The sequence below is a fragment of the Colletes latitarsis genome, chromosome 2 (genome assembly GCF_051014445.1).
Source record: "Colletes latitarsis isolate SP2378_abdomen chromosome 2, iyColLati1, whole genome shotgun sequence".
Taxonomy (NCBI): domain Eukaryota; kingdom Metazoa; phylum Arthropoda; class Insecta; order Hymenoptera; family Colletidae; genus Colletes; species Colletes latitarsis.
Genome location: NC_135135.1, coordinates 29701891 through 29716055, shown reverse-complemented (window position 1 = coordinate 29716055; position 14165 = coordinate 29701891). Strand labels below are relative to the sequence as shown.

Sequence of the window (14165 nt, the reverse complement as noted above, 5' to 3'; positions counted from 1 at the left end):
GTTAGAGAGAAACGTGAAACGCGACGGATTACGTGAAAGTTCGATGGATCGATACGATCGATCCTGTCGACGGAATTTTTCTAGCATTACAGAAACGCGTGTTCAGACTTCATTTTGTCGCTTCGATTAATAATTTCTACTAGAACGTATCTTCCAGTCTTTTTATAAAAGATCTTAGCGATTATAATGACGCGAGAACGTTCACTTTTTGCACTTTGAACCATTTATTGCTAATTTTAATAAAACGATCAACTCTCGTCCATGTAAAAAAAAAAAATACCATATTGAAAATAACGATTTTCCTTTTCCTCGAGGATCAAATGAAAAACGCAAGAAATCGATTAACGTCCATACGTAATCGTACGTCGGATCGCAAAAGATTAATAGGTGAAACTTAACGATGTTTTGGTATCGCATAAAAGTTAGAAAGTAGTCACAGCGTAAAAGTAAAACAATCCTAGTTTAGTTCTCCCGTACACGTTTACGAAAACCGAAACTGTATCGTTTATTTCGAACCATTTATCGCGCGACAACATTCTAGATGAAAGAAATATCTTTGCAGGTACAAGATTTTACGAAAATTCTTGGCCAAGCTGTATATCGTAGTGTACACGATGTCACAGTAAGTGTGCTATTTATACCTCCACATTATTAATCGATTACTATTGTACCACGATTACGATTTAGATTCGATTAAATTATTAAGTGTATCGTTGTGTATTGTGGTGTAATAAATGTGATTAGTTGTATGAATAATAAATACAATGCATAAAGAACATACATTTCCTCCAATTGATATTTCAATAGTGAAATACCGCTTATTCGAGGAAATAATATTTATTTCTTAATCAAGAAATTTTTCTTCTCCAAATAACAAAATCCATCAGAGTTAGGGAAATTTTATTCTCGAATAACGAGTAAAACAATTAGATTCGCTCGTAATTTAGCTTTTACCTGTGACTTTGTTTACCTAAATATTGCTTTAAAATAAATTCTTTAAATAAATGAAAATTAGTTTACGAATCAATTTAAAATTTGTGTTCATATTCACGAATAAGATTTGCCCGACTCTGGTATACACAGGGTGTTCGGTCACCCGTGGGAAAAATTTTAATGGAAGAATCTAGAGGCCAAAAAGAAGACGAAAATCAAGAATACCATTTTGTTGATTGCGACTTCGTTAAAAAGCTATTAACGTTTAAAGTTCCGCCTGTAGAACGGCAATCTGTGAACAGCTGCGTGCCTGCGGCAGTGGTTCTCACTCACTACTTAGAGACGTATCAACAGCCTTACAGTTTTCTGAGCGAGAACCACCAGCAGCTGTTCGCAGATTGCCGTTCTACAGGCGGAACTTTAAACGTTAATAACTTTTCAACGAAGCCTCGATCAACAAATTGGTATACTTGATTTTCGTCTTATTCCGTATAAATGAAAATTAAAGTAAATTTATTATCTCACACAATATTTTCAACGTCGCGACAGCATGCTCGATGACAAATGACTAGCCGCGCCTCTGATCGGCATTTCCATGCATCGGTCGTCTTTTATTTTTCAAAGTACTGCATGTTCCGCCTATAATACATTCCATCAATTTCTATTATTACGTTTATAATTGTACATATATATTTCAGCTAACAAAGAATAATTTATTAGATTATACAAAGTAAAATAAAGATGAATAATATATTACGAAACTATATTTAAGGAACGATATATTAAATCTTGCTGTTTCTTTATCACTGCATAGTCTATTTAAATGCTTAATTATTTGCTGGATGACTTACAGATTCTACAATACACTAACTCTGTACAGGTAAAATTACAAATCGGATCTAACGCCAAATCCAGGTTCTGGCGGCGGAGATGTCAATGATGTTAATCCGCCTGCTGGATCTGCAGCAAATCTAGGTGAATTCTGTGGACCAGGCGGTGGTCTTTTCCCTTTCTTTAATGCGTTTATTATAGCAGTTGCGCTTTCAGAAGTCAAGTCTTCCTACAATAAATATTACACGCGAATACTAATTTGTCTTTCTCAACACCTTGATCAAAGTATTAATTAATATACGTTAACATTACGTCGGTAATAATAAAATTTCTGACCATCTCCTAATGCTCATAATTTATGAAAAATATTAAATTTTTAAGTATTACACTTACATAATAATCGTCGTTCACTTGAAACATTGGTGCATTAGCACATGCGCCGAGGCACTCTACTTCAGAAACTGTAAACAGCTTATCTTCTGACATTTCCCCAACTTTACAATTTGTAGCTTTAGTTACAGCATCTACGATAGAATCAGAATCTCGCAACCAACATGGAGTACAAGTGCAGATTTGTATATGATATTTTCCCATCGGTCGTCTATTAAACATGGTATAAAATGTAGCTACTTCGTACACCCTCATATTTGATACACCTAATATCTCTGCTACTTTGTGCATGGCAGAAATGGGCAGCCATCCATGTTGACGTTGAGCTAAATCTAACAAAGGTATCATTGCACCACGCTTATGCCCTTCTGGATAAATTTTCAGAAGTGCTTCAATACGCTTTTTGTTTGCCTCGTTGAACTCAAAAGGTATTTTTGGGTTATCAACTTCGCTGTCTCTATGCTAAAATTAAAAATTAATGTAAAAATTTCATATACATAATATGTATCATATATGAGAGCATACATAAAATACAAGTCATATATAGGAGTACATACAGTAAATAACTGATCCGATGGGCGAACGGCTGTAGTTTGTAGTGCTCTAACATTTTTATAGTTCTGTTGCATAAAAATAGAATACTGTAACTTAAACTGTATATTTCAAAAATTTAATTTAAGAAAAATTATTTAATAACTTATAGTATACTCTGAATAGACACACTCTATACTGTATTAATTAATGTATAAAGAACATAATGCTTGAAAGATGCCATTGTAAAACATTAAATTTCTTTCCCTCTATATGGCATGTATATCTTGTTATGAAACTGTTCAAGTTTACTTTAATTTAATCAATATAGTAATAGAATGGTGAAAAGTTACAATACAATTTACATATTATTATTTAATTTGTAACATTTAGAAGACACAATACCAGATAGTTTAAATTATTCTACTACAACATCTTGTAGATAGAAATAGACAACTGACCTTTCAGTTACTATCTGACATAATACTAAACTATTTGACATTTAGTATCATAACTTCTCAATATGTGCTTATTTAAATATACAAGAATGAGAGAAACAATTAGATGCGTCCTTTATGGAACATTCACAACTTTTCAATTTTGAAAATGATAAATTATATTTTAAATAAATAAATACATAAAATACAAGATTACATAAGATTATGAAAGAGGTTAATAATATTATAAGCTACGGTACACGATATCACAAAGTAACGAATAACTCACATAAAACGCGCGAATTGCGCGTGAAGAAAGGAACATGATTAAAAGATTTGTATATATTAACTAATAAAAACACTTTCCACTTTGCTTCTCTGTTTTCTTATATTTTTACAATTACTAACTACGTTTACACGGTTCAATTTACGTCTCGGTTATAACATCAAAGTACATACACTGGGGAAGTGGGGAACATGAATTCTTTTACTCTAAGAAAAAGTTACCAGTGGAGTAGAAACCCAACTTCTTCCTTGAACTTTTTTCTAGAGAAAAGGACCTTTTACTATTTTTCCGAATGACTGTGCATTCTGTCCAAGTACATTAGGTCATTAGGTTTTATATGTATTAACAAATAATTAGAAGTAATGATAGAACGCTGTGGCCTAGAACCTAGGGAAATTATAACTAATTATGTTGAGCTCGTCGATAATATAAATAGACCTTAAATGCTGGTCACCAATGGCTGTTTTACATAAAAGCTGCAACCGTTTATATATTTTTCAAAAATTGATATAGTAATTGCGATGTAAAACAGTATTTACACGACGTTTAACGTTGGAAGTTATATCATCCATAACTCCGGCGTAAATCGTACTGTGTAAACGTAATAAATAACGGAAAAAATAATGTTGCTGTATTAGCCTTTGATGTATGTACAATGACTAGAGACAAAAAAAGAACGATAAACTGTAAACAAATCAACGACGAAACATCTATTAAAAGATTATTACTATACGTAATGTTAACAATTGTAGATTTCAATACATGTACATGTACACGGCGTTTGCACGTGATTTTGTTCGTCTAAATTCTGTTTTAAGATGTAACGGACGATAAAAATACTATTAACTAATTTTATATGTATGTATCACACGCTTAGTAAAATGTTACAATATAATTACTTTATATGTTTTTATTAAGCAACGCCAAATCACATTGTTGAGAGTCACCGAATTATATGGCCGCACCGTCCAGTTGCTAAGGAGCCTATACCAAATGTTCCCTCTTTACTAACCCCCCCCTGCAACCGGTTTTTCTGACGTTATCTTACCCTCTAATTCCAGAGGGAGTTACTCGCGTAGTGAATACTTTAAAAGTTTTGAGGTTATAGTAAATTTCTGCAAGGACAACATTTGTGGTGTTATCGTGATATAGCAATATTTAAGTAAAGTACCGTCCTTTTTCTTGGACGAGAAATAGAGCTCTAATATTAATTATGTGAGCAGTAAAAGCCTGCGGGTTAATTCTATGTCAATGACATGTCGGCTCCAAGTAACGTTAAAACAATGCGGGCGTACAGACTGGCCTATCTGGCCGTCTGACAAATATGAATTTGTGACATAATTTCGTAATTTTTATAATCGAACATGGTCAAAGAGAAACCAAATTCAATTCGTATTTATGATTCGGAGGGCTATAGACGTAGAGCTGCATGTATCTGCGTCAAAAGCGATCTTGAAGATGAGGTAAGTCAGCAGATGGAGGGTAGTATTTTTTTCTCGATTATCGTAGTATTTTCATTCTGGTTTCAGTTCCTACTTTTTCTTAAATACACGAATTGAAAATAAATTATGTTATTTACAGGTACTTTTAGTTACATCCAGTAGAAGACCAGATAGTTGGATAGTACCCGGTGGAGGCGTCGAACCAGAAGAAGAACCTGCTGTAACCGCGTTACGAGAAGTTAGAGAAGAAGCTGGTGTTTTAGGACAATTGGGCCGTTGTCTTGGTATATTTGAGGTAACCGCGTAACGGGTATATTTAATAAGACATAGTATCAATGAGCAATAAAAGTTGTAAAAATAATTTTTTTTTATAGAACGTAGAACACAAACATAGAACACAAGTGTGGGTTATGCGGGTAACCGAAGAGCTACCAGAATGGGAAGATTCACGGAATATCGGTCGAAAGCGAAAATGGTTCTCTATATCAGAGGCCTTGCTTCAGCTTGCTCAGCACAAACCCGTCCAGCGTTCTTATATACACAGCCTCTACAATACTAATCCACGACATAATCCTAATATCTCACCACCTCACCATTCGCATACCACTGTAACATCTATTCAGTTAATGAGTAATTCTAGTAACAATCCTCATCTTAACAAACACAGCTAATATTAAATACCATCCATTTGCGTGAACAGTTGCCATCAAATGTTAAATATTTGTTGCTGCTCCTTTCCTTTTATATGGTTATAGCAACCATTACAATTGTATTTTATATGTAAAAGGACACTGCATGTATCTTCTCCTTTTCTCTATTTTTGTTTCCTTGTTCTGTTGTTAGTAGCAAAATTGCTACGGATCTTGTTACTACACTACTACTACTATTACACAATTATTACTACTATTACTATTGCCATTAATATTGCTACTCTACTATTACTACTACTATTATTACTACTGACACTGTTATTACTAATATCACAATTGCTATCATTATCTTTGCCACTGTCATTGCTATTATCATAATTACATTTGTATAAATTATTTAATAAACTGGTCCATGAAGGAGCAGTTTTTCCAGCTCATTTTTATCATAACTTTATCGGGGAAACAAATAATGCTCGTACTTTGCGCGTAAATAAGTACATAATTTTCATACGTTAAGTGGATGGTATTTCATGCAAAAATATTCCAGAATTAGATTACCTCACGTTGTTTGCATATACTCAAAGAATGTTACAAATGTCATAATGAAACATATCTATACCTCATGAGTTTGTTTCTTTTGAACAAGATTTTTGATGGTATGTAATACTGCTTTGTATTTGTTTCTGTAATCATTATAACTTTTTGCATACTACAAGTCGGTATGTGGTTTACAGACTGAATTGATTAAAGAATTGCTGTAGGGATTGTTTAAAATATACATTTCAGGAAGGCAAGAATTTTCTCTTTATAAACCATAATAATTACAAATTAGTACGAATATTATTTAATGTAAAATGAAATATAGATATGTGGGTACACCATAAATTTTGTAGGCTTCATTTTTTGTAATTATGTATTTAAATTTTCTATGACTCTTCAAATGTCATTAGTTAAATATTATTGTAATTTCTTTTTTATCATTGTTATTAACGTGTATTATTTCAAATTGAAATGATTTGATTTCGCACAAAAAGTTGCCAATAAAATACAATGAAAACAATAGTAGTAAAAGTTTCAATAGGTTAGTTGTGTATCTCCTTTTAAGTGCGCGTGTAATTCAAGTATTGTATCCACGTGTTCGAGACATTGGTTGAAAGGTAATTTTGAAATCATTTTTCGCGATAGCAATAAAGTTATTAATTTTGTTAAACAATGTTTCATGTCTAAATGTTATTTTATGTGTACTTTATAAAATGTTTATTTTTCGTTAATTTTTAATATTCGCGATATTTAAGGTTAGGTTCACCAAAATAATTACATCGTATATTTCTTACTTTTAACTATAAATGTATCATTATTAAGATGACTGTTTTTTATAAAGAAATGGAGTATGAACCAGTGGATGAAGTTGTTGAGGAAGATATGGATGAAAGTAGCAGTGACAGCGACGAAGAAGATTCCGTGAATAACGATGAGACGGAAGAAAAAGAGGATCAAAATAATGAATCCAAAGTGTATCTTCCTGGAAAGCCATTTGAGAGTTGGGAAGAACTTATAGTCGACAAAACAGCATATAGAATGTTACATCATGCACAGTCTGGTGCACCTTGTCTTAGTTTTGATATAATTTTAGACAATCAGGGTAATAATAGAGAAGATTATCCTTTGAGCATGTACCTTGTTGCTGGAACTCAAGCTGCAAAGGCACATGTCAATAATCTTCTTGTTATGAAAATGAAAAATCTTTATGGTATAAAAGATGATTCCGAAGATGAATCTGACGACGATGATTTGGATAGCGAAGGTAATGAAAGTACTCCAATAATGACTGTTGCACCGATAAAACATCAAGGATGTGTTAATAGAGTAAAGTAAGTATATAAATACTTGTATACTTTTCCTAAGTAATGCTTTCAGCATTTATATTTTTTTAAAGTAAATAATATTTGAAAATAGCATTGACTTAATCCCTTTATATTTAAATAAAATATCTGGCCAGGGTTTAATTGAAATACATTCGTATGTTTCGTCAGATATACAAAAATTGACGAAACACCTTTAGCTGCAAGTTGGAGTGAATTAGGCCGTGTACATATTTGGAATTTAGAAGAACAATTAAGAGTACTTGACAATGAAGAGCAACTTCGGGCATATCGTAAAAAATGCGAAAAAAGCGATGGAGGCGTTAAACCATTATTTACCTTCAAAGGACATCTTTCAGAAGGATACAGTCTTGATTGGTGTTCAACAGAAATAGGTACTCTAGCTTCTGGTGACTGCAAAGGCAACATCCATATATGGCGCATCGGCGATAATAATGGTTGTGCAACATGGCATGTGGATCAAAGACCATATAATTCACATTCTCCGCATAGCGTCGAAGATCTTCAATGGTCCCCTAATGAAAAACATGTACTGGCTTCGTGTTCCGTCGATAAAAGGTACTAGTTGTGTTAATAAATAATTTTCGTTAATTCCAACAGAATAAAAATTTAATAAAAAATAGAAAGTAGATACTAAACATAACTAACAAGGGAAGGATTCCCACTGTCTGATGAAATATAATTTTGATAGCATTAAAATTTGGGATACAAGGGCAAGCCCACAATCTGCCTGTATGTTGACAGCAGTTGGAGCACATACTGCTGACATTAATGTAATTTCATGGAATCGTAAAGAGAATCAATTTCTTGTATCTGGTGGTGATGATGGTTTGATTTGTGTATGGGATTTACGTCAGTTTGGTCCTAATGGTTCGAGTCCATTAGCCGTGTTTAAACAACACACCGCACCTGTTACAACAATAGAATGGAATCCTCAGGAAGGTACAGTTTTTGCTTCCGGCGGGGCTGACGAACAAATTGCTCAATGGGACTTATCGGTAGAAACCGATCAGTCGGAGGAGATGGAAAATGACGAGCTAAAAGAATTACCCCCGCAATTGTTATTTATACATCAAGGTCAAACAGATATTAAGGAATTGCATTGGCATCCTCAATGTCCGGGCGTTGTAATATCAACAGCACATTCGGGATTTAATATATTTCGTACAATTAGTGTATAATAAATTTAACCATTTAATAATACAATGTTTATCAAAATCTTTACACTTTTAAAACATTTTTTACCTTCTTCCACTTTTACTTTTTCCGTTGCAATCGGCTGATAAATATTTTTTTATTCAATATAGAAAATGTAAAATACAAGTGTGTAGTTTATTTGCAAGTAAGATGTAAAGATAATAGATGTCTTATAGTTGGTCTGCCATGGGGACAATTCCAAGGACTTTCCATTTGTGCCATTTGCATGATTAATTTTTGCATTTCATTATCGTTAAGAAATGTGCCGATCTTAACGGCAGCGCGACAAGCTCTTGACGCTAACATTTGACTTACTCGACTTGGACGATATATATGATTTTGTTCGTTTTCCATACCACCTTCTCTAATAAGAAAAATTAGTTCTTCTATATCTTCTTGTCCAAACTGCCAATATCCACTAACCGGTATACCTACTAACTCGACGCGATGTCCAGTTTCGGCTAGAGTATAAAGTATTCAATATTATAATATATGATTTCCATTTCAACAAGTTTCTTTTAGAAGAAAAATTAGCAGTTCAAATAATTTTTAATTTATTAAGTTTACCTTCAGCATTGATTTTAAAAGAAAAACCATTGTCTTCAAATATTTTCTGATGTTCAATTAGTATTGTTTCATTTAACGAAGATAAATTTAAAGACTTAGGAATAATTAATTTCTGAGTTTTTAACTGTGTTTCATTATTAAGTTTTTCGAAATTAAATTTTTCGTCTGTAGCATGTTGATCAATAATAAATAGATCTTCTTCTAAGCGAGCTATTATAAAGCCAAGGTTGAATTGACCTATGATCTCCATCTGTAATGAATTAATTTACTCTTTTAATGGCAATGCAGTTATTTATAATATTATGTACAAAACATAATACCACCTTAATAAATGATTCTTTTGTTAATTCTCGTTTCAATTCGTTTTCGGCTTTAGAATTTTGATTTGAATCTATTTGTGCTTTATACTTTATTTTTTTACTCGTAATCGCGTGTTTTGATATATTCTGTCGTTCTTGAAGTTTTTGTTTTATTGTTAAAATACTAATTGGCATTTCTACGCTGTCTAATATTTTTATCTGATTTATTGTATCACTTTGTATATTATCGTCGTCGTATTGTACATTCTTTTTTCCTATGTGTCCTGTATTTGATATTGGATGTAAAGTCTGCAATCTCTTTGCTGGATGATCTGCATTTGTAGGGGAAATTGTTCTTTTCACTCCAAAGTTTAATTCAATTACAGGCGTGGCTGTTAAATTTCCTTGTAACTTGTCCCATTTTGTTATTAAATTAAATTTCAGAGTTGCTAATATTAAACGTTCTTGTGTACAGAAAATAGTTCTCTTATCTGGAGTTACATTAATATCGGTCGATTGTTTGTTCAATTTTAAATTTAGGAAGACAAACGGATATTGTTTGTTATTATATTTATGATAAGTGTGGTTTATTAATTTACTAACTTTTGTGAGATCACATGGTCGACTATTTACATAAAAAAATTGTCTGTCAGGAGTAGAACGTCCAACATTATGATCACAACTACTAATATAACAATCCCATTCAAAATCCATAACTATATTACTTGGTAAGTTGTATTCTTGCAACATTGCTTCATCAGGAGGTAGCAATTCAAGTATGACTAGTCCATTAGAAGACTTTTTACCAAATATTGTATTAATATTATTCAAAATATTACTGGAACTTGTAGTATTAACTACAAGATTAGGAGGTTTACCTGACACTGAATTAGAACATGTTATTTTTGTATCGGTAGAAACCAAACAATAACTATATAGAACTTGAATAGCACGAGTATATTCCTTTTTTATATTTTTGTAAAATTCTTTTGCCCTTACTGGAAGGCACTTAAAAATGTCTTTAATATGTATAGTTGTTCCCTTCTCTCTTGCACATGCTTCCTTTTTTTTCAGTATACCATTATGATCAAATTCCAATTTGAAACCATGTTCACTGGTTGAATGTCTTGTAATAATATTTAATTCAGCCAAAGAACAAAGGGAACTGAGAGCTTCTCCACGAAACCCAAAGGTGTTAACTTCCGTTAAATCTGAGAATTCTCTAAGTTTAGATGTATGATGCTTCAACCCTAATTGATAAACAAAAGAGTATACTTAGTATAAAAAATATTTATTCTTTTTTAAAATGTTCTCTTTAAATACAGCAATTATCTTATTATAATTCAAATGGAATGATACTAGATATAATTAATGGTTTATAATTAATTTCACCTACATTATATAAATACGAATTCCAAAAGTATATTTTACAATAAAATTAATGTAGATTTTTATACTCTTAAATATAATGTACCTAATCCTTCAAAATCTTGTTCTAAAACACCGCTACCATTATCACTGACGCTAATGTAGGTTTTACCATAGTCTTTGAGCTTAATATCAATTAATGTAGCACCACTATCTAAACTATTTTCTACCAATTCTTTTATAGCAGTTGCAAGATCAAGAACCACCTAGAAAACGTCTTATAGTCATTAAACTCATGAAATTATTGTTTTAAGATATAGTCTCAAAAGGTTAATCCTCTCACCTGGCCAGAACAAATTTGATGAATTGTTTCTTTATTTATCGCACTAATTTTCTTCGATTTTTCTATTGTTTTAATGGGTTCTGTCATTATTAATATTTCATGCGAAAATGTATAGAAGAAAAATTCTCTTCCGTTGTTGTCGGATACAATAATTTCATACGGGTGTATATTTTTATCTTATTTTAAATTAAATATTGTAAACAAAATCACAATTATATTACGTTTAAATTCGCAATCTTTCTATAAACAAAATCATACGATTGTGATAGGATCGAAAAAGCAAAATGCTATGCTCGAGTAGATATAAAATTAACAAAATTTCTACAAGGTAGTTTTAACAATTTTTTAGTATCTTTATCGTTGGCCTTTTCATCGTTTGTTGAATTTTATCGCGTTTTGAAGGGTATTTGATACGAACGCTTATGCGTTTTAAGAATTTGAGCTTTTGCTACAGCCGACTCTAGTATGAACCACGCTGAGCGAGCTGCAAGAGTTCGATTTTTTACTGGATAGACGAAAAAGACTTTCTCGTCACTTTATCTGTAATTTTTTACATTATATTGTAAATTTAACGTTTAATTTTTAAGGGTTCACGCTTGGTTTCGTTTGTCATTGGAGTTTAGGATTATAAACAATTGTGAGAAGGCCAATATGAAGAATTATAATAAATACAACATAATTTATTATATGTTTTATTATTTTTTTTCGGGAATGAAGTATTTGTACATCGTTTATTGTTCATTCAGCACCAAACAAACTATGTAAATAATGCTAGAGCATTTCCTTGTTTCTGTACCCTACACTAGAGGGCAACTTCTTACTTTCCCTTCCCACAAATTTATTTATTTATTTATTTATTTATTTATTCACAAAGTAAACTCTTTGATACAGAAAGTAACAGGTGTTGGAGAGATGAAAGAAAATTGAAAAAAAAAGGTAACTGAACAAATAAAAAATATAATTAGTCCACAAAGAATATAAAGTCACGAATCACGTATTGCAGAAATGACAGAGCGTTTAAATAAAGAAATAGAGACAAAATATGTTAGAATTTGTCACTTTTTATTTACAATCCATTAGTATACAGGGTGTTTTTAACTATTGAGTGCTCCGACGTTGAAAGTAGGAGCCACCAGGTAGCCCTACTGACGAATTCTTTGAGAAACCCCAGGATAAAAAATTCTTATTTTCTTCCTTTTTTCCAAATTGATCTATCCGTTAGCGTGATCTTATTGTAGTTGGGCGAAGCTGGTTAAAAATACAATTACGATTGCGTATAGTACAGTCATATCTGGAACTTACGTTTTGCATAATTGGTTCCAGAATAGCTGATGTAAGTTGTGGTAAATACAACTCATTTATGATTCATTATTTATTATTTGAAGAAACATCTATCGTATCGTTACTAGAAATGACATAAGTGCATATCGACAGCACTCAAATATTTGTATTTGCGTATGTTCACACGCAGTGACGTTCTGTGGCGTCATCTGAGTTGCTATCCTTTAATTAAAAAAGTAGTAATAAATTATACAAAATTCAAACTGAAAATATAATATAGTAACGTAACAATGTATTAATATAATGGTATACAATTAATAATATTTTGCTATTGTAATTTGCAGCTACTTTGAGCGAAACCAAAGAAAATTAAATTGGCGGGATTAAATAAGCAGTACAGAAGATGGCGCCAAAGTAATGGTAAGCAAGCCACTTTGAACGAATATACATTGTATAAGCTATCGCCAATCACAGTCCCCAACAGAGATTTGGCCTTCTCTCGAGGTCTCCTAATCTGGGCTACATTGTTTCTTTGTAAATCACAAGTAGTCAAATAACAAAAGGATTTTCGGTTTTACGTTCCATTTCCCCTATTATTTTCCTGATTTCTAGCATCCGAAATAAGTGCTTCAACATATTAGAAAAGAATAAATTTGCCTGTGAAAGTCATATTCAAAGCATGTGTTTTAAACGTCAACTTTGTCATCGTCGTTATCACTGTGCACCTGTCATCTTCGTCGTCATTATCGTCATAACGACGGTACACGTGCAATTTACAGTACAATTTCTCATGTATAAAAAACCGAACATTCTTTTCTCAAAAAGATAAAATGAAGAAAAAAAGTAGAAAACCTCAAGAACAAAAATGAAAATACGTTCGCTGTTGTTACTTTTTTTAAACGATGCTGCTATCAAGTGATTTTCTTATAATAAATTTTTGAAAATGTTCTTTTAAAAGTATGCCTCCGTTTAAGAATGACAAATTACGTTTCAGACATGTTTTGTTTTATGCCAGATATGATAGATTTATACTATTGCTGGCACGCGGACGTCAGCTGACTGCTCACGTGAGACTGCCATAATTCTTTCTAAAATTATATAAAAACTATAAGTTGGACCGTTAGCATAATTAACGTTTGCACGCCAGCAATAGTATAAGTCTAGAATCATTGAAATACAATGTTGCGAACGATGGACATAGAAATATGTTATATATAATTTGCTAAAAGTTATTTGAAAAATAAAAAAAAAGTTTGTTCCTATGGGACATGAACCTAACTCGGAAGAATAGCACGCAAAACGCATATCGCCGAGCCACAACTACTTATGATAAAAAAGTACAGTTATGAATGCTTACTTACCAACCGGTTAAAACATTGACCCTCGTTTTTTAACGGGTGGCCATCTACGTTTAAAATCACGTTTATAATTTGTATACATAGAGACCTAGTACTCTGTAAAATTTGATTATAATCGGCGATGAAACGTTCTTGACCGTCTTTAAAAATTTAAAAAGCTGTATTATATAATAATATGACAGTTACCAGAAAAGAAAAATAATCAAACAGTAAGTAGTTTTTTCTGATAATGAAAGGATAGAGATAAATAAAAAATATTAATTACATCGCAGATGGAGTTGGTAAACCTGAGAACTGTCGAAGACCACATGAAAAAGGAGAAAGTATAAAGGGGAAGAGGGGAAGATTAGATCAGGAGCGCCACAAAAT

The 14165-nt window shown here is 32.1% G+C and overlaps 4 protein-coding genes and 1 long non-coding RNA gene across 8 annotated transcripts in view; 2 read left to right on the top strand and 3 right to left on the bottom strand.

Moving 5' to 3' along the window:
* Positions 1 to 1571, bottom strand: part of LOC143351642 (uncharacterized) — a 96085-nt gene extending 94514 nt beyond the window's left edge. Inside the window, exon 1 of the long non-coding RNA XR_013081786.1 lies at positions 1459 to 1571. This is a non-coding gene — a long non-coding RNA (uncharacterized LOC143351642). The remainder of the gene's footprint in view (positions 1 to 1458) is intronic.
* Nd-24 (NADH dehydrogenase ubiquinone) lies at positions 1430 to 3596 on the bottom strand. The gene is made up of 5 exons (XM_076783423.1): positions 3412 to 3596; positions 2712 to 2774; positions 2158 to 2616; positions 1785 to 1993; positions 1430 to 1572 (listed from the first exon to the last, which is right to left on the bottom strand). The coding sequence occupies exons 1-4, from the start codon at positions 3445 to 3447 to the stop codon at positions 1820 to 1822; spliced, it is 732 nt and encodes a 243-aa protein (XP_076639538.1). The 5' UTR covers positions 3448 to 3596; the 3' UTR covers positions 1430 to 1572; positions 1785 to 1819.
* Positions 3597 to 4308: 712 nt separating this feature from the next.
* Aps (diphosphoinositol polyphosphate phosphohydrolase 1 Aps) lies at positions 4309 to 5524 on the top strand. The gene is made up of 3 exons (XM_076783424.1): positions 4309 to 4871; positions 4990 to 5145; positions 5225 to 5524. The coding sequence occupies exons 1-3, from the start codon at positions 4773 to 4775 to the stop codon at positions 5519 to 5521; spliced, it is 552 nt and encodes a 183-aa protein (XP_076639539.1). The 5' UTR covers positions 4309 to 4772; the 3' UTR covers positions 5522 to 5524.
* A 1024-nt stretch (positions 5525 to 6548) lies between these two features.
* On the top strand, positions 6549 to 8601 carry L(2)09851 (WD repeat-containing protein 1 l(2)09851). Of its 2 annotated transcripts, none has more exons than XM_076783422.1 (4): positions 6549 to 6657; positions 6882 to 7371; positions 7534 to 7941; positions 8075 to 8601. In XM_076783422.1, exons 2-4 carry the CDS (start codon positions 6884 to 6886, stop codon positions 8562 to 8564), a joined length of 1386 nt encoding a protein of 461 aa, XP_076639537.1. In that variant the 5' UTR covers positions 6549 to 6657; positions 6882 to 6883; the 3' UTR covers positions 8565 to 8601. The 2 variants fall into 2 exon arrangements, with proteins under 2 accessions (XP_076639537.1, XP_076639536.1); XM_076783421.1 differs by having other exon boundaries at positions 6589 to 6657; positions 6863 to 7371.
* Pms2 (mismatch repair endonuclease PMS2) lies at positions 8308 to 14154 on the bottom strand. Of its 3 annotated transcripts, none has more exons than XM_076783419.1 (7): positions 13800 to 14154; positions 12460 to 12660; positions 11158 to 12405; positions 10921 to 11080; positions 9471 to 10696; positions 9148 to 9397; positions 8308 to 9041 (listed from the first exon to the last, which is right to left on the bottom strand). In XM_076783419.1, the coding sequence occupies exons 3-7, from the start codon at positions 11242 to 11244 to the stop codon at positions 8716 to 8718; spliced, it is 2049 nt and encodes a 682-aa protein (XP_076639534.1). In that variant the 5' UTR covers positions 11245 to 12405; positions 12460 to 12660; positions 13800 to 14154; the 3' UTR covers positions 8308 to 8715. The 3 variants fall into 3 exon arrangements, with proteins under 3 accessions (XP_076639534.1, XP_076639533.1, XP_076639532.1); XM_076783418.1 differs by having other exon boundaries at positions 11158 to 12660; positions 13800 to 13892; positions 13983 to 14151; XM_076783417.1 differs by having other exon boundaries at positions 11158 to 14129.
* Between the last annotated feature and the right edge of the window lie 11 nt (positions 14155 to 14165).